The following is a 20,810-nucleotide window of genomic DNA, read 5'->3' as shown; positions in this document are numbered from 1 at the left end:
ATCTCCTCCAGGGGACCTTTACTCTCCATACCATCTCCTCCAGGGGATCTTTCCGACCCAGGGATCAAACTTGCATCTCTTACATTTCTTGCATTGCCAGGTGGGTTCTTTACCACTAGCACCACCCGGGAAGCCCGAGGTGCTTCTACTTCTACCACTAGTTCTTTCTTCCTTCTTTCCTCCTTCACTCAGGCTCAGACCTGCATCTTGGTCTGATGGCTCTCCATGTCTTCCTCTTCCCATCTTCTCTCAGAGTCATTTCACCTCATAAAGTTATTGCTTGTTTTATTTCACCAATATGAGAGATATTTTTGATAAGGCTCTAGATCATTAATGGTGGAAAATGGTTATTACAAAAGTGCAGTTACTAGGTTGAGCTAATTTATCAAATTTCAGCCTATGAATTCTAATCTCTTTTGTGTTCTGTCCCTGTCATACGATAAACATTGTTTTCTACTATTTTTCTCCCCTCCACTTTTGTTTAATGGCCATGTAGAAAGAAACCAAACTAAAAACAAAACAAGGTTATTTCTTTTTACAGCTCATCATGAGGGCCACTGTGGTTAATGGAATTAATCAGCAAGTTGCTAATATATGTTAGCATTTCAAACTTAGGAAAGCTTTAAAAACAAAGTATATAGTGTGCTTGCTCCACCGAGCCCTTAATTTCAATTCATGTTTTGATTACATATATATTTAGGAAAGTAAAAATTTAGAAAGCAGAGCATAAGAGAGATCTACATACCTTATTGGTATTTGTATTTATCCCAACAAGAAAAACAAGTTCAGCAAGGAACAGGCTACAGCAGAGATTTTTGTGAATTGTTGTCCTCGTGCTTTGAATTTCACTGAAGAACCAGAAGGTAAAAATGCATAGAGCAAGGCAAATCAGTGAAATAATTATTCCTAGTTGAGTGATCCTTGTAAGAATATTATAATCTTTAATACCCTAAGGGAAAATAATAATACAGCTGTTAAGAGACTTAACTCAGTAGCCTGTCAAAGGAACTGCAACATATAATGAACTTTCTTTTTTGGGGAAACATTAATCAAACTGTTTCTAAAATGTAAAAATACAAATGTGCATTTAGATGAGAAAACTTTGTACTTCTGAATATGCTTAATATTCACAGAACTCTGATATAAATCACATAGCACTTTAACAGTTCTGTAATTAGTGATTTTTTTTCTAATCATAGTATATATTAATATATGGTTTAACAATGTTACCACCATCGGTTTCTTGATATTAGCAAGGCAATTCATTATTGTAATGTGAAAATGGTTAAAGCAGATTTATCAGTGACAAGAATAAGTCTTATTTCTATGCAGTAATTCATTTAAACACATTAAATGAAGGTATCAGAAATGCTGCATAAATAGAATAACAAAATAGTATAGGTGAGAGACTTTGAAATGGGAAAGTTTGGTTTCACTCTAACCAGATGGTTGTATATACATAACAGAGGCACCTTAGTTTATTTAACATTCAGAAAAAAATCACCGTTCATTCAGGAAAAAAAAATCTTTATCACTGACATTACGGTTAGGCAGATTTATTTAGTCACAATAAGAATTTGGTGAATTCTAAGTTTTGTATAGAAATGAGACTGCAATCTAAAGATTACAAAATACAAAATAAAAAAATTATACAATGTAAATGCAAGATATTATGATGTAAAATACATAATCTGAAGCTTTTCACTTTAGTGGGATTTTTCATGTCTAAAATTCTGTGGCATTCTACAGTATTAAAAAACTGTATTTGTCACAGATGTGCTAACACTTATTGACCAGGTATCAGAGATTTAAATGAATCTGTCATCAATAAAATTAAACTTTCAATACAAAGGGAAAAGCCCTTAAAGTTCATGATCCTTTAAAATGTACAAATGGTTCCTAAAAGCAGCATTAAAAACTAAAGTCTGGATAGAAATCTGATATACAACCTACTAGCTATTATAGACTGGTAAATCTTACACTAAAAACAATCAAAGATTTAAACTAGACACGTCATAGAACGCAGGTAAGAAAAGAAAGACTAAAAAAGGTAATGTTGAGATCACATCAATAAATTAAATATGCTATTTACATCCAAAGAACATATAAAAATTATTTATTCTCTTGAACAACATAAAAAACAAGAAAAAAAGCAAAGACAGATTTAGAAACATGAAGTGGGAAACTCCTTACAATAGACGACCCAGAAGACATCAAAATTGCAAAATGTGTCAGGTGGTTACAGCGGCATGAGGTGTGGGTATCATTCGAGGATGTCAGCTCACAGCCCTCTGAAGACCAGCTGCCATTCATGGTGTCAGGTAAGTAGTTCCAGAATGCACACTGACTCTTATATTTATCTGTGGTCTGAAAAAGAGACATTCTACTGATGAGAAAAGAGTCACACATATGATATCATTTCAGTTATATTTAAAATACTATTTTGCATAACAATATAATTAAAACCACGCCTAAAAGGTAAAGCATAAAATCAACACTAATAAGAGAGTGCTGCTGTTGTGTGAAAGAACTGAAGTTTATCCTATGACCATGCTATATTTTATCAATTCTGTTTCATGTAGTTGTGAGAATTATTATCAACTGAGATCACGTAGGGGCTTCCCAGGTGGCTCAGTGATAAACAATCTGCTTGCTAATGCAGGAAATGCAGGAGACGAGGGCTGAACTCCTGAGTCAGGAAGATCCCCTGGAGCAGGAAATGGCAACCTATTCCAGTGTTCTTGTCTGGAAAATTCCATGGACTGAGGAGCCCGACGGGCTACAGGCCATGGGGTCGCAAAGAGTCAGACGCGACTGAGCACTATCATGTATCTTATCTAGAATGGTGCAGGACTATCTTTATTATCTTCAACAAATATTTATTGAGTATGCACTAGTTGTTAGTCATTGATCCAGGGGCTAAAAATAAAACACTGAACAAAACAGAAAAAGTGTATTGCTGAATTTATCTTCTAATGAGAAGATGAGAAATTATTAAATAAACCAGGGAAGTAGGAACAGGATTAATCTTGAGGAGGCTTCTCACAGGAAAAGATGTTTAAGAAAACACTTCAATTAAGTGACAGTGTGAGCCCTAAAGACTGGGGAACAGAGGGTTCTGACAGTTGGAATGGAATACTGAAAAGCTCTGAAGTGAGACTCAACGAACGTTTTCCAGATATATCTAGAAGCCAATGCAGTTCCAGTAATGAGTGAGGTAAAGTGTGGTGAGTGTAAGATCATAGATCACAGAGGCTGATCAAGTAGATTACAGGATGATTGTTCAATATGTAGCAGAGTTCTCCTTATCACATATTAATATTAACTAATCACAGTGCAATACCTGATGAATGTACTGTAAGTTTTAATAAGTTATTCATAGAATGCTATATATCTATGCTAGTTTATCTTATAGAAATAGAAGCTATTTACAATTAGACAACAATTTATAGTTAACCACGTGCTTTCTCACCCACTTTGTTTAATCTGATCCTCCAAAGAGCCTTGTGAAGAGGGTATTGTGTTAAGAGAATAAGATATGCCAAAATTGTATTTAAGACCTGGTAGCTCAGTGGTAAAGAATCCACCTGCCAAGAAGGAGATGTGGGTTCCATTCCTGAGTTTGAAAGATCCCCTGGAGAAGGAAAGGGCGACACACTGCAGTATTCTTGCCTGGGAAATCCCATGGACAGAGGAGCCTGGCAGACTACAGTCCATGGGGTTGCAAAAGAGCTGGGCATGACTTAGTGACTAAACAACAATAACAAATCATTGATAAGTGTAGTAAAACAGAATCAAACATAAATCTTCAGATTAAATATTCATTAAAGAAAATATTGGTGGTGGTTTAGTCATTATTCTGTGTTCAAATCTTACTATCCCATAGACTGAATCCCACCAGGCTCCTTTATCCTTGGGATTCTCCAGGCAAGAACACTGGAGTGGGTGGCCATTTCTTTCTCCAGAGGATCTTCCTGACCCAGGGATCAAATCCAGGGCTCCCCATCGCAGGCAGATTCTTTACTGAGTCAGTAGGGAAGCCCATATGTACACTTCCATGCATAAAATAGTACTGGCTTCTCTGGTGGCTCAGTCGGTAAGGAATATGCCTGCAATGCAGGAGACCCAGGTTTGATCTCTGGGTCGGGAAGAACCCCTGGAGAAGGAAATGGCAACCCCTCAGTATTCTTGCCTGAGAAATCCCACAGAGGGAGGAGCCTGGCCGTCTATAGTCAGGGTCACAAGAGTTGGATACGACTTAGTGACTAAACCAAACTACCAACACATAGGCAAGAAAGAGAAACCAGAGATCAAATTGTCAATATGTGTTAGGTCACAGAAAAAGCAAGAGAATTCCAGAAAAAAACATCTACTTCTGATTCATTGACTACATTGAAGTTTTGACTGTGTGGATCACAATAAACTGTTCAATTCAGTTCAGTGTAGTTCATTTCAGTTGATCAATCGTGTCCGACTCTTTATGACCCCATGAACCGCAGCATGCCAGGCCTCCCTGTCCATCATCAACTCCCGGAGTCCACCCAAACCCATGTCCATTGAGTCGGTGATGCCATCCAACCATCTTTCTCATCCTCCGTCATCCCCTTCTCCTCCTGCTCTCAATCTTTCCCAGCATCAGGGTGTTTTCAAACAAGTCAGCTCTTTGCATCAAGTGGCCAAAGTATTAGAGTTTCAGCTTCAACATCAGTCCTTCCAATGAACACCCAGGACTGATCTCTTTTAGTCCTGGTTGGATCTCCTTGCAGTCCAAGGACTCTCAAGAGTCTTCTCCAATACCAAAATTCAAAAGCATCAATTCTTCTGTGCTCAGCTTTCTTTACATGACCACTGGAAAAACCATAGCCTTCATTAGACAGACCTTTGCTGGCAAAGTAATGTCTCTGCTTTTTAATATGCTATCTAGGTTGGTCATAACTTTCCTTCCAAGGAGTAAACGTCTTTTCATTTCATGGCTGCAGTCACCATCTGCAGTGATTTTGGAGCCCAGAAAAATAAAGTCAGCCACTGTTTCCACTGTTTCCCCATCTATTTCCCATGAAGTGATGGGACTGGATGCCATGATCTTAGTTTTCTGAATGTTGAGCTTTAAGCCAACCTTGTCACTCTCCTCTTTCACTTTCATCAAGAGGCTCTTTAGATCCTCTTCACTTTCTGCCATAAGGGTGGTGTCATCTGCATATCTGAGGTTATTGATATTTCTCCTGGCAATCCTGATTTCAGCTTGGTTTCCTCCAGCCCAGTGTTTCTCATGATGTACTCTGCATATAATTTAAATAAGCAGGGTGACAATATACAGCCTTGATGTATTCCTTTTCCTATTTGGAACCAGTCTGTTGTTTCGTGTCCAGCTCTAACTGTTGCTTCCTGACCTGCATACAGATTTCTCAACAGGCAGGTCAGGTGGTCTGGTATTCAGTTTATTATGATCCACACAGTCAAAGGCTTTGGCATAGTCAATAAAGCTGAAATAAATGTTTTTCTGGAACTCTCTTGCTTTTTCGATGATCCAGCGGATGTTGGCAATTTGATTTCTGGATCCTCTGCCTTTTCTAAAACCAGCTTGAACATCTGGAAGTTCACGGTTCACGTATTGCTAAAGCCTGGCTTGGAGAATTTTGAGCATTACTTTACTAGCATGTGAGATGAGTGTAATTGTGCGGTAGTTTGAGCATTCTTGGGCATTGCCTTTTTTTGGGATTGGAATGAAAACTGACCTTTTCTAGTCCTGTGGCCACTGCTGAGTTTTCCAAAATGCTGGCATATTGAGTGCAGCACTTTCACAGCATCATCTTTCAGGATTTGAAATAGCTCAACTGGAATTCCATCACCTCCACTAGCTTTGTTCATAGTGATGCTTCCTAAGGCTGTGGAAAATTCTTAAAGCGGTAGGAATATCAGACCACCTTACCTGCTTCCTGCAAAACCTCTTTGCAGGTCAAGAAGCAACAGCTGGAATCAGACATGGAACAATAGACTGGTTCCAAATTGAGAATGGAGTATGTCAATGCTGTATACTGTTACTCTGCTTATTTAACTTATATGCAGAGTACATCATGTGAAATGCCGGGCTGCACAAAGCACAAGATTTCTGGGAGAAATATCAATAACCTCCAATATGCAGATGACACCACCCTTATGGCAGAAATTGAAGAATTAAAGAGCCTCATGATGAAGGTAAAAGAGGAGAGTAAAAGAGCTGGCTTAAAACTCAACATTCAGAAAGCTAAGATCAAGGTATCCAGTCCCATCACTTCATGACAAATAGATGGGGTAACAATGGAAATAGTGAGAGATTTTATTTTGGGGGGCTCCCAAATCACTGCAGATGGTTTTTGCAGCCATGAAATTAAAAGACATTTGCCGCTTGGAAGAAAAGCTGAGAAACCTAAACAGCGTATTGAAAAGCAGAGACATTGCTTTGCCAAGGACCATCTCGTCAAAGCTATGGTTTTTCCAGTAGTCATTTACGATGTGAGAGTTGGACTATAAAGAAAGCTCAGTGCCGAAGTGCTGATGATTTTGAACTGTGGTGTTGGCGGAGACTCTTGAGGGTCTCTTAGACAGCAAGGAGATCAAACCAGTCACTCCTAAAAGAAATAAACTCTGAATATTCATTGAAAGGACTGATACTGAAACTGAAGCTCCAGTACTTTGGCTGCCTGATGTGAAGAACTGACTCATTAGAAAAGACCCTGATGCTGGGAAAGATTGAAGGCAGGTGAAGAAGGGGATGACAGCGGATGAGATGGCATCATCACCGACTCAATGGACATAAGTTTGAGCAAGCTCTGGGAGACAGTGAAGGACAGGGAAGCCTGTCATGATGCAGTCCATGGGGTTGCAAAGAGTCAGACATGCACTGAGTAACTGAACAATAACAGCAAATATGTAAAATAGCTACTGGGAAACTGCTGTATAGCACAGGGAGCTCAGCTGAATGCTTTGGATGACCTAGATGGGTAGGATGGGGGGTGGCATGGAAGGGAGCTTCAAGAGGGAGGGAAATTTATACATATATAGCTGATTCACTTTATTATACAGAAGAAACTAATACAATATTGTAAAGCAATTATACCCCAATTAAAATAGCAAAGAAAAACCATGAGACCATGTAAAAGAACAATATTTTTTTCCCTAGGATCAAAAGGTCATTTGCATTTAGTATCTGAATATATCTAAACTTAATTTCCATTCTTAAAACATTTCACACCTCCTTTCTCCCTCAACAGAATGCCTATCGATGTTTAGGTCTGAGCTACTAGTTATTTGGATTTTCTATACACTTTAGTTTCTCTCTGCATCGGACATCTTTCTTTACAGTGCTACACCTGGACTGTATGTATGCACATTTAGTGGTCCCCTGATAGCCACAGGTGACTGATTCCAGGACTCCTGTGCATCCTGAAAACCACAGATGCTCGAGTGACTTCCAGAGAATAGTGTTTGCCTCTTATTTATGCACATCTTCTCATATATTTTAAAACATCTCTAGATTACTTATACAATAAAATGAAAATGCTATGTAAATAACTGATAGCCTGCAGTAAATTCAAGTTTTGCTTTTGGAACTTTCTGGAATTTTTTCCCCTCAAATATTTTCCATCTGTGTTTGGTTGAATTCATGGATGTGGAACCTGTGGATATGGAAGGCTGACTATATGTTCTTTGAGTCCCCTGTTTCCCATAAACATGCAAATACAATTTTCAATTTGCATGACAACCTTGCCCAGCTTCAAGGTTCTCTAAATGGAGCTTCTGAGGCACTTTAATCATGTACTAGGACTGAAATTCAATTGAAAGCCCAAGAAACCATCAATGGTATGCAGCAAACAATATGATTTCATGTTTTCCCGTTCACTTTTAGGTCTATTAAAAAACATAAATGCTTGGTTATTTTTAATCATTTTTTTTTCATTGTATGGTTTTAATTATACATGGATTTGAAAAAAGATTTCGAATAATGATCAAAGAGTAAAGTGGTCTCAGATAATTTCTTTAGGAAAAAATATTATGAACTTCTCTATGATTTCACTGTAATCAGCACCCAAATCCCTCCAAATATTGTTTTATATGACAATTATTAACCAAACATTTCCCTCATTACAAAAGTAATATTTGTCTCTTTGATATGTTTTTATAACTTATTCCTTGAAGGTACAGAGATTTCTAAAATGAACAATGCACTTTTAAAACTAAAATTTAGTTTAATTTCAGAGATCAAATATATAAAATTCCTTGGTATTCATTAGAAAGTCTAAAAAGCACTGAAAGTACCAAGATATTTTTATTTATTTTTAGCTACACAGTTTTTTAATTGTTATCATTTTATTTATTAATATTTTTGGCTGTGACGGATCTTCACTGCTGTATGGGCTTTCTCTACTTTCAGCAAGCAGGCGCTATTCTTTAGCTGCCTTGTGTGAGCTTCTCCTTGCAGTGGCTTCTCTAGTTGCAGAGCATGGGCTCTAGGATGTGGGCTTCAGTAGTTGGGAGCATGTGGGCTCAACAGTTGCATTTCCTGGGCTCTAGAGCACAGCCTCAATAGTTGAGGTGCACGTGCTTAGGTGCTCTGTGGTATGTGGGATCTTCCCAGACCAGGGATTGAACCCTCGTCTCCTGTATTGGCAGGCAAATTCTAAGCCACCGGGGAAGCCCCCAAAATAGTTTATAGAAAAATTAGCTGAAATCACTTTACTCTTTTAATTTGATTTTGAATTTGTAGGTTTAAACTCAAGAATTCACATACAATTAAAGTGACACAACCAAAAAAAAAAAAAAACTCATTTCTTTGAATGTTTCACAATACTAATCAATAGTCACTGGAATTTCAACTTACCTTTATGTGACTTAATGTAAATGTTACTTGTTCAAGTTCATATAATGTGGGTGGGTTTGAGCTAATTGAGAGTGAAATTACTGAAGAGATGACTCTTCCCTCTTCTTCAGCTTTATCGTAACTTTGAGGTTCCAGTAAGTTGTCGGATGATGAAAACAGAGGACCAATGCTCTTATAATATAAAAATGCAACTGCAACACTGCCTGTCAATCAAATAAAGGTATTCAGAAAAATTCTTAAAATAAACATAAAAGAGGCAGTTATACACATTCCCACATACTGAAATGTGGGTCTTATTATATCTACGCTCACATCATCAACCAATATTAAAACAGGTTCTCTGACCTCTATGACTCTGAGCATGGACTGTAGCATCTCCTTGGCACAAATTATAGTTAGGAGAAATTTTGTCCTATATAAATTTACAGCCAAGTGCTGAGTAAGAACCAAGGTATTAAGTATACTTACTTGAAAAATAAAATCTTGACTTACTACTTTGCTGGGCAAGTGTATGGATTAGAAAGATACTGTTAAAAAATTACAGTATAACAAAAAAGATTTATAGTGCTAAGAAAGTTTATAACTGAAGAGTTGTGAGATGCCACTGAGTTCAATCTCATGCCCACTGAAATGTTTCCTATTTAAATTGATGACATATGCAGTCTCAGGGTAGGGAATTTATTGTCTTTCAAGGCAGCCATTTATCCACACCCTCATACTCCCCAGATGCAGCACATCAGCACATAACCCAATACTAGGAATGTTACCAGATCAGTCCATACTATCTCATGACTATTTTTTCCTTAGCCTGGACTCTGCACCTACTTTACCAGATCTCAAATTGCCTCAGTTTTTGTAGCAATTCATTATCACTGATATTAATTGTGTGAACAACTCAACATCAGCATCTATTGTCTTTTAAAATTCCTATTTTCACTTAGGTCATGTAACTGCTGTATAGAATAATAGACAGTAAATTGAGGAATTTATATTCAGAATTTATTTATTTAGAAATAGAAGTTCTGGTTTTAGTCACTGCTTATACTTGTCTGTCCCTGTGTAAACTTGAACATTCTCATGTAAAACATCGTGAGTGAACAGTGATATTCCCCCTGGCTATTTACTTGGATAAGGTGGAGACCATGTACTGTCATTATATGAGAGAGCTGTCTGTAAAATTTAAGATGCTATATTAAGATGATTATTGCATACTTATTAACTGGAAACATTATACGCTTGCTTTGATGCTTAAACAACTTAGGAATAACTCTATCATATTCGTTTCCTCAAATTTGTGACACCAGTAAATAATCTGAAAAGCACAAAATAATCACAATCATTAATACAAATGTTGACAATACCATCAAAAACAAAGGATTGTGATACAAAGCTGGAACTCTCCAAATCACAATGTATTTAATATATTTATTAGTAAATAGTATTCTTTGGAAATCATTATGTGAGCAAGAAGTTGCAAAAATATATCACTATGTTTTCTATCTCAGTCTAGAAAGGTACCAAAGACACCGCAAAGAGTCTTGCTGACATTCAGATACGTTACATGTTTTCCTAAACTGTCAGCTCAGAGAAATGTTAGTATACCATGTTTGAGCTAGTGAAATTATGATGGCTCTAGGAGATTGGCAGCTAACCCAGCATTTGCTATGGACAGACCTGGGTCAGAAGCAGAACCTGGAAATCTCTTAGGTGAACCTGACCTAGTCCAGTTGATGAACAAGTTCATACAAAAGCAACTTCTCAGAGATTGTAGAAGGGGATGGTTCAAAATCAAATGAAGCAGCATAAAGATAACATGGATTTAAAACTATGAATCACTCCTATCTTTTTTAAAGAAAACTATTTTTTAACATCAATTTTGAGTAAAAGAAGATGCATACCACATAGAATGGTTCAAAATAACTTTTTAATTTTTTTCTGAATATAGTTTTAATATTTGTTCATTTTATCATTTGGAACCTATTTTAATTTCCTATTTTAATTTTAATTCCCCACTAATTTTAGGCCTGATCTGGCTTTTAATTTTCATATCAGTTCAGTATCTATTTTTGTAAACTAGTTCATTCATTAACAACAGACACCAAAATTCAGTACATAAAAAATACTAAAAATCCATCTGTGCCTCCTGTATTTTCCTACTGATGACATTATGCCACTTTTAACTAATGCATGTTTTCATTAACGGATTTTGTCAATAAATGAATAATTGCATGTAGACACCACTGAATGGGTTTGATCAGTTTGTTACACTTGTCCTTCTTTTAAAGATTCAACCTTGAGGAAAACAAATTTTCTTCCTCTGCATTTTTGAGAGCCAGTATTACTGTCCCTTTCAAATGTCAGAGTTTGCATGCATGATTATGAAATATAACAAACCTATCGTACACTCAGGATCTCTTTGAGATATTAATTCCATGACAATTTTATCATCTGTCACTATGATAAGTATTTTCAATGTCTTTATTCTCAGTTTCTAAATCCTACTCAAATTGTCTTTGAAAATACAACAGTTTAACACATTCCTTGGATTTGCTCCTAAATATTATGTGTGTGCTTGGTTAATCAGAATATGATATAATGGGGTAAGAACCATGGGTTCAATGGCAGTATGGCTTAGTTATTTTTGCTTTTTTATGGCCATCTGTTCCCTACTTTTGAATAAAAAATGACAAGAAAAAAATTGGGAGGATATCAATGGATTAGAAAAACATTTCCCATTAGTGCTGTAAACATTTTTTTTAAAGATATTTTTTCTGAGAATGAAAGCACAAACTGCTTTTTAACAATAAAGACAATGTAATTTTTTAAAATAAAATGATGTCTATAAAGTGACATATGTGTATTATTACATATATTTTCCATTTTATGTATGATCACCTATACTTGCTTTGAGAAAATATTATAATCATGCTTTCCCTAGGTTATATATTTTGACCTATATGAGAACAACAACAATATTTCTATTATCAACAGGGTTGTTACTTTTTTTTTTTTCTAAGTGTATTGTACTGAGGACAGATAAATGGTTAAACTAGAAAAGCAGCTGCTAGCTTGTCTGGTTAGGTGACAAGGAAAACCTGTTCAGGTCTGATTTCTACGTTAACTCCTTCCCTTCAAGTTTTAGTTCTGTATTATCTGTTACATATATAGAGACAAATCCATTAACTTCTTGTTCTTTAGTTTTATTGTCCATAAAATGAGGATATTAGTTAGATAATTATAAAGCCATCTGCTAGTACTAGCACTCTTGGATCACATTTCTTAAGAAACCCTGCCTTTGGTTTAGTTGAAGAGTTACTGTACGAAGACTAAGAAATGAACAGAAGAGAAATTCAAGCTTAAACAGTAACTTTCTGCCTTTTCTGAAAACTATTTCTATTCTTCTTCCTCACCTAATCCCAAATTCAGGCTCACAATGAGGAATATGAAGGATTTCTGAAGAAGAACTATTAAAAGGACTTTATGAAAATTATAGCATCTACTGACTACTGCAAAATGAGGAATAAAACGACAATTCCTTTGTATATTTCCACTGGGATCCTAACAATATCAGACAATTACAGATTTGGAGGATCAAGGACAAGAAGGATCTAGATATGAGCTAAAATTCTCCCCAGGTATTTTTATCATAATAAAAATATCAAATACAAATACAGAATTTCTATGTATAAACATATTTTTCTATAGAAAACCACACATGTTATAAGCACATATGATACAAGCAAATGTATGGTATTTACTGCAAAACATTGAAATATTGTTTATAAGCTTGTCAAAGTCCTACCATTTGAATCATATGCAGTTTTTCTCTTTGGAAATATCTTTATATTATCTCCGTCCATATTCATATGCGGATGAATATATTTTATGTGATGTGAATCAAAAAAGAAAGCTTTGAGAGCTGAAACAAAAATATGAAAATAATAAATTATCTGAAATTAGTTTAATTAACATATTTAGAGAGAACTTGATCTATCATTATTGTATTTCAACTCTTAATTACATCAGGTAGAATGAATGTATTCTGAACATGACGTCTAGACATTATAATTTGTATTTAAAAATCTGATTCAAGTTTATAGTTTTTTTATTACACTACAGCATTCATCGTTTAATTCTACCTCTATTAATAAAAGAAAATATGTACACAAAGAAGCTATAAATCATAATTACTAAAGCAGACAAGAAATTACAATGTATTAGAGGATTATATCTACAACATAACTTATTATATACAGAGTGACTGAATTAAATTCTTGAGTGATAATTTCCTTACCTGTGCCTAGTCACCTTTTCATGAATGGATATAGAAATTTAAGCTTCTATATATGAGTCACAACGCTTGTTATCTTAATTTTGAGTAACTGGTGAATCCTGATGACATAATGATTTTTGTATATATACTACTGCACAGCAGGATGCTGCTGCTGCTGCTGCTAAGTCGCCTCAGTCGTGTCCGACTCTGTGCGACCCCATAGACGGCAGCCCACCAAGCTCCCCTGTCCCTGGGATTCTCCAGGCAAGAACACTGGAGTGGGTTGCCATTTCCTTCTCCAATGCATGAAAGTGAAAAGTGAAAGGGAAGACGCTCAGTCGTATCCGACTCTTAGTGACCCCATGGACTGCAGCCCACCAGGCTCCTCCGTCCATGTGATTTTCCAGGCAAGAGTACTGGAGTGGGGTGTCATTGCAGAATAATATCCAGAAAATACAATAGGGGTGTATGCGATGATTATTTCAGAAAGTGTACCTTGTTGCCTCAGAACAACTTTACAGGCAACCTCATTTTGATCCAGATTCTTAAAAGGGTCAAGCATGAGATTTCATAAAGCAGGAAACATTCTAATTTGCTATGTTAATTGTTTTATATTACTGAAAGGCAAAGGATTCCTAATGAGAAATTAAAATATACTACATTCATGACAAAGATATATGCCCAAAGGATTTCAATGTTAAAAATAAGAATCAGATTATTGAAGAAATAATAAAAATTATGCTTGTGAAATGGTGTTAGAAGTCAGGACGGCATTAACTTTAGGGGTCAGGGAGTGGTTGGCAAGGTGGGTGAGGGATCTTCTGAGGCTCATTTTGTGAAAATTCATCAACTTATATTCATTTGATAAGTACATTTGTCTTTATATGGGTTATAATTAAATAAAAATTTGACTTTAAATATATTACATCCAGAAAATCTATTTATACTATCACTGGTCCAGACAGATCCTGCCAAGTCATGAGATGACAAGGAAGTAAGGTTCTCTGAACATTTAAATGATAAACAGTTCAGAAATAGGAAAAGGTGAAGGTTGCAAGTAGGAGACAAATCTCATGCATTCATCCTTTTTATTCAAACTCCATTCATACCCATTCTTGTGCTATGCATCATCATTCATGTCTGCACTGATAAACAACTGCCAATTTAATTAACAGCAGTTTAGATACTTTTCATCTCTTTTGAGAATGGCTTCTTTGGAAAACACTATTGCCATGAATTTGACCTTGACTTCTTACCTATATCACTTGAATTAGTATCAAACTGAGTGGTCTTTTGAAAGTTCTGAGATATCCTTAAGGTAGCCTGCTCAGCAGTATGTATCAGTTTTGTAAGATGAGTTCTTCTCTGATTTGTAGACAACTTGTCCCAAACTGTAACTGTATCCTTTTGAACAAAATTATTCAGAGTTTTTACAAATTCCTGTTGAAAAAAAAGTGTACCTTTTAAAAATGTTGGAATCTTACATTAATCACAGATGTAAGGAAACTTTTAAACGTATATTGAGTTAAAGCTCAACATACTTACAGTAAGAGTTGAATTAGAAGAGGTGTCCTTGGCTGAATTCATGCTGTTTATGAATAATGGGGATGATTCAGCTAATACTTCTGTATATGTAATTATATCCATCGGTGAAAGATCTTTCAAAGAATTTCTATAGACTTCTCGTAGCAAAGCCACAGGTTCTTCTATGTGTCTAATCTGAACAAATACGAGTCCAGAAAAAGAAAACCAGCTTAAAGCACTACTGGATCTTTGCAAGAATAGAGGTTACATGTTAAATATATTGTTTTTCACTCCTACACATAAGCTATCAGACTACAACTAAACCCTAACATGAAGCAATGAAACCTGAAATTATTTACAAAGGATTAGCAAATAGCTTAAAAAGCATAGAAGTTACTTCAGAAAAGCAATGTAAATTTGAATTTATCATTTTAAATTAGCTTTTAAAATATATAATAAATTATGACTTAATTTGAATTAGGTTTTAGTAAACCAGAAAATTTTTTCACATGATAAAATGGTAATTTGCTTTACCTGATTACTAATGAGTCATGCTGAAACTCACTTCTAATCATAAGACAATAATTTCATGGACGTCTTACACTTTGAAATAGTATTACTTTGGTGTACAAAATCTAATTGCATTCAACTATGTCTCCTAAAAATGTGGAAATGGGCTGTGATGAAAATGTGTTTTTACTATTTTATCCATCAAATTTCTTAACACGGTGAAATAACTTGCCAGTGTACAGAATAGTGAAAAAGTAACTTACATTAAATATATGTCTTCTTTAGTATTTTGGGGATTTTCAAATTAATCCTGTCTGACACCCAAACAAAATACTTGGATCTCTATATGTAAATATTTTCAACTCTACATGAAGATCAACTGTTTGTTACTCTTAAAAAATGTGCCTTTGGAAAGATTTTAACTGAAACCAAAATGTCAAAACAGAATAAAATTTAATTCAACTCTTTTACTCACTTTTGTTAAAGTTTTATTAATATTTTCGGCAATACAGGCATTATCTAAATGGCAGTCTGGATTCACAATTTCTGTAGAAAAAAATAGTTATGTATTAATTTTCAAAAAGATATTTTCCCTAAGATAATTATATTGATTCCAAAGATTTTGCTCACTTATTTAGACATTAACAGCACATTCTTAACATTTGAGTGTTAGTTTTATTTATTCATGAAAGTTCATTTATTTAAAATATTTTTCATTATTATTTTTTAAGTTTTACTCGTCATAAAAATTCACTTATTTTTATTCATTAAAATGCAAACTATTTTATGGAAAATAGAAAATTATAGTTACTGAAAGGAAATAGGGTATACGGGATCAGTGGTAAAGAACCCGCCTACCAGTGCAGGAGATGGGGTTTGATCCCTGGGTTGGGAAGAGCCCCTGGAGAAAGAAATGACAACTCACTCCAGTGTTTTCGCCTGGGAAACCCCATGGACAGAAGGAGTCTGGCAGGCTACAGTGCATTGAGTCACAAGAGTTGGACACGACTTAGTGACTAAACAACAATTACATAAAACATGTGATCTACATCTGCCATTAAATAAAACATCTTCCATTATTTCATTTTATAGATAAAGGACTATTGGCATGTTTCTTGAAAGGTGTAGCTCTTTGATATTTCACAACTATGCAGTCATATTTTATTCAGTGCTTTAAGATTTTGTTTTTTGATGTGGACCATTTTTAAAGTCTTTGTTGAATTTGTTACTGGTGGCTCAGCTGGTAAAGAATCCACCTACAATGCGGGAGACCTGGATTTGATCCCTCGGTTGGGAAGATCGCCTGGAGAAGTGAAAGGCTACCCACTCCAGTATTCTGGCCTGGAGAATTCCATGGACTATATAGACCATGGGGTTGTAAAGAGTTGGACATGACTGAGTGACTTTCACTTTTTTGGCTGTAAGGCATGTGGGATCTTAGTTTCTCAACCAGGAATTGAACTTGCACCCCCCTGTATTGGAAGGTGAAGTATTAACCACTGGACCACCAGAGAAGTCCCCATAATGCTTTGATAACATATAAAATTAAATAGCATATTTATTTTGGCAATAAATACTATCAATAGGTGTAAACAGTGATTTCCTGTGGATGTCTAATAACCTTCCCTGCAGGAACAGTTAGAGCCACCATTAATTTTTTTACACACTGCATGATCACCACAGGCAAATGATTCACTGTCCTCATCAATATCTGGAAATATTTGAAAAATAAAGATTTTAATCTAGTGCTCATATAGTTGCTACTTTGTTGATAATAGTATTACATACTGTTAGTAATTTCATATCAAATTACATAAGAAAGCAAGAAAAGTGCCATCATCTGGAAAAGGACAGGGCAAACTTAAGCTGCATATATTTTCAGCTTTCTTTTGGTCAATCCATTTTGACAGTATATTGAAAATGTTATTCATAGACCAACACTTGAATTGCTTTCTGAACAGCAGGATTCATCAGAAAAATTATTAAGTCATAATTTCCATTATTGATGGTGCAATGTTTATTCCTAATAAATAAAAATCTAATTTCAAAAATACATTTAGAAACAAACATTCTTTGTTTTCTAGTGTTAAACTGATTGTACAACTCAGTTTAGAATAATCTGGAAAGCAAAAAAAAAGAGTAGCCCATTTTCTTTCCAAAGCCTCATTTTTCCATATGTGTATGCTAAGTTGCTTCAGTTCAGTTCAGTCACTCTTTGCGACCCCATGAACCGTAGCACGCCAGGCCTCCCTGTCCATCACCAACTCCTGGAGTCCACCCAAACTCCATTGAGTCGGTGATGCCATTCAACCATCTCATACTCCGTCATCCCCTTCTCCTCCTGCCCTCAATCTTTCCCAGCATCAGGGTCTTTTCCAATGAGTCAGCTCTTCGCATCAGGTGGCCAAAGTATTGGAGTTTCACCTTCAACATCAGTCCTTCCAATGAACACACAAGATTGATATCCTTTAGGATGGACTGGTTGGATTTCCTTGCAGTCCAAGGGATTCCCAAGAGTCTTCTCCAACACCACAGTTCAAAAGCATCAATTCTTTGGTGCTCAGCTTTCGTTATAGTCCAACTCTCACATCCATACATGACCACTGGAAAAAACATAGCCTTGACTAGATGGACCTTTGTTGGCAAGTAAAGTCTGACACTGTTTCCACTGTTTCCCCATCTATTTACCGTGAAGTGATGGGACCAGATGCCATGATCTTAGTTTTCTGAATGTTGAGCTTTAAGCCAACTTTTTTACTCTCCTCTTTCAGTTTCAACAAGAGGTTCTTTAGTTCTTCTTCACTTTCTGCTATAAGGGTGGTGTCATCTGCATATCTGACATTATTGATATTTCTCCCAGCAATCTTGATTCCAGCTTGTGCTTCATCCAGCCCAGCATTTCTCATGATGTATGCTGCATATAAGTTAAATAAGCAGGGTGACAATATATAGCCTTGACATACTCCTTTTCCTATTTGAAACCAGTCTGTTGTTCCATGTCCAGTTCTAACTGTTGCTTCCTGACCTGCATACAGGTTTCTCAAGAGGCAGGTCAGGTGGTCTGGTATTCCCATCTCTTGAAGAATTTTCTACAATTTATTGTGATCCACACAGTCAAAGGCTTTGGCATAGTTACTAAAGCAGATACAGATGGTTTCCTGGAACTCGCTTGCTTGCTTTTTCAATGATCCAGTGGATGTTGGCAATTTTATCTCTGGTTCCTCTGCCTTTTCTAAAACCAGCTTGAACATCTGCAAGTTCACAGTTCATGTATTGCTGAAGCCTGGCTTGGAGAAATTTGAGCATTACTTTACTAGCGTGTGAGATGAGTGCAATTGTGTGGTAGTTTGAGCATTCTTTGGCATTGCCTTTCTTTGGGATTGAAATGAAAACTGACCTTTTCCAGTCCTGTGGCCACTGCCGAGTTTTCCAAATTTGCTGGCATATTGAGTGCAGCACTTTCATAGCGTTATCTTTCAGGATTTGAAATAGCTCTACTGGAATTCCATCATCTCCACTAGCTTTGTTTGTAGTGATGCTTCCTAAGGCCCACTTGACTTCACATTCCAGGATGTCTGGCTCTAGGTGAGTGATCACACCATCGTGATTATCTGGGTCATAAAGATCTTTTTTGTACAGTTCTTCTGTATATTCTTGCTACCTCTTCTTAATATCTTCTGCTTCTGTTAGGTCCATACCATTTCTGTCCTTTATTGAGCCCACCTTTGCATGAAATGTTCCCTTGGTATCTCTGATTTTCTTGAAGTGATCTCTAGTCTTTCCCATTCTATTGTTTTCCTCTATTTCTTCGCATTGATCTCTGAGGAACGCTTTCTTATCTCCCCTTGCTATTCTTTGGAACTCAAAGCATTCAAATGGGTATATCTTTCCTTTTCTCCTTTGCTTTTCACTTCCTTTCTTTTCACAGCTATTTGTAAGGCCTCCTCAGACAGCCATTTTGCTTTTTTGCATTTCTTTTTCTTGGGGATGGTCATGATTCCTGTCTCCTATACAATATCAGGTACCTCTATCCATAGTTCATCAGCCACTCTGTCTATCAGATCTAGTCCCTTAAATCTATTTCTCACTTCCACTGTATAGTCATAAGGGATTTGTGTCCAACTCTTTCCGACTCAATGGACTGCAGCCCTACAGGCTCCTCAGTCCATGAGATTCTTCAGGCAAGAATACTGGAATGGGTTGCCATTTTATACTCCAGGAGATCTTCCCAACTCAGGGGTTGAACCCATATTTCTTATGCCTCCTGCATTGGCAAGGAGGCTTCTTTACTGCTAGCATCATCTGGGAAGCCCCTCATTTTTTCCGTATAAGTTAACCGAAAAAATTAAGATGTAGCAGAATGTGTGATTCAGTGTCCTTAAAATCTTATCAAAACTTATAACTTTAGTTCAGGGTATATTTTGCCATCATTCTTAATATATAGTCATCATAGATAAAGTAACAAATTGTACAGAATTAAGTTTTAGATTTTCAGTATATATCAAAGCTACAATATAAGTGGTAGGTTATAAACTCACATAATTTATATTCTTAATTTAAAATTTTACATACTATAGTGAAGAGTGAAATATATCTTAAAATTATAAATACAGTATAAATACTCTGCCAGTGGGCAAAGTTCCAATATGGGATGATTCCAAGGGACTGAATAGTCCAGATAATTACCTTAAACTAATGCAGAAATTTCTGTGCTCCTAAGTCTAGCTCTGATATCTTGGAGCTACTCCATGTTAGAGAATAAGTCTGTAATTCTGAATATATAATTTGAGTTTTTAAAAACTAATAGAGTGGCACAATACTGTTTGCCTTTTTATAAAGGGAGAGTGCTCAAGATCCAATTAAAATGTCATCTCACTAGATATATAAAATGTAGCTGATCCAAATTTCTCATTTTAAAAATGCAAAAATGGTATAAACACCACCCCCCTCACCCCCATTAAATCTCACACCACCAGGCAGTAAGTTTCGCCTGTTCTTAAAGAAATTTCCATTTGCTAAAAAAGTGATGGTACTGTATTTAAGAAGATGATTAGCGGGCCTGGAAAAGCAGTAGAAAATGCCTCGTTCTTCTGCCAAGGCTATATGGTCGTGATGTGTCTGTGTGTGCTCATTCAGTCAGTCATGTCTGACTTTTGGCAGCTGTGTGGACTGTAACCCACCAAGCTCCTCTGTCCATGGAATATTCCAGACAAGAATACTGCAGTGGGTTGCCATTCCCTCCTCCAGGGGGTCTTCCAGACCCAGGGCCTGACCCACATCTCCTGCATTCCTGCTTTGGCAGGCGATTCTTTACCACTGTGCCACCTGGCAAATCCCCGGCCATGATCTGTATTACCCAGCTATCCAGTCCTCTACTTTTAAAGGAATAAATGCTGCCCTAGCACCTTCACTCTCTTTCTGAATTTCTATACACATGTAATCATAAACTGTCACTTCACACACACATACACACACACACACACACACACGACAGAAATAAAGGAGGGGTGACAGCTGTTGGCTGTTGAGAATCATTAGGGAAAACTTTCCAGTTTGGGCTGAAGTAAAGATGCTAGTGGACAACAGACTAGAATTAATATTTTTCATGAAATCAAGAAGTGAGAAAAAATAAAAGAAAACAAAAGA

General features: G+C 36.2%; 1 protein-coding gene across 1 annotated transcript in view; it reads right to left on the bottom strand.

Moving 5' to 3' along the window:
• ADGRL4 (adhesion G protein-coupled receptor L4) overlaps positions 1-20,810 on the bottom strand; it is a 137,192-nt gene that overhangs the window by 36,665 nt on the left and 79,717 nt on the right. Inside the window, exons 4-10 of the mRNA XM_040232474.1 lie at positions 15,640-15,710; positions 14,676-14,849; positions 14,387-14,570; positions 12,660-12,776; positions 8,858-9,060; positions 2,194-2,367; positions 746-949 (exon numbers count right to left, since the gene is read on the bottom strand). Coding sequence (XP_040088408.1) covers positions 746-949; positions 2,194-2,367; positions 8,858-9,060; positions 12,660-12,776; positions 14,387-14,570; positions 14,676-14,849; positions 15,640-15,710 — 1,127 coding nt within the window. The remainder of the gene's footprint in view (positions 1-745; positions 950-2,193; positions 2,368-8,857; positions 9,061-12,659; positions 12,777-14,386; positions 14,571-14,675; positions 14,850-15,639; positions 15,711-20,810) is intronic.

The sequence above is a fragment of the Oryx dammah genome, unplaced genomic scaffold (assembly GCF_014754425.2).
Source record: "Oryx dammah isolate SB20612 unplaced genomic scaffold, SCBI_Odam_1.1 HiC_scaffold_28, whole genome shotgun sequence".
Taxonomy (NCBI): Eukaryota; Metazoa; Chordata; class Mammalia; order Artiodactyla; family Bovidae; genus Oryx; species Oryx dammah.
Note: the sequence above shows the minus strand (reverse complement) of the source record. Positions and strands in the feature narration are given on the sequence as shown.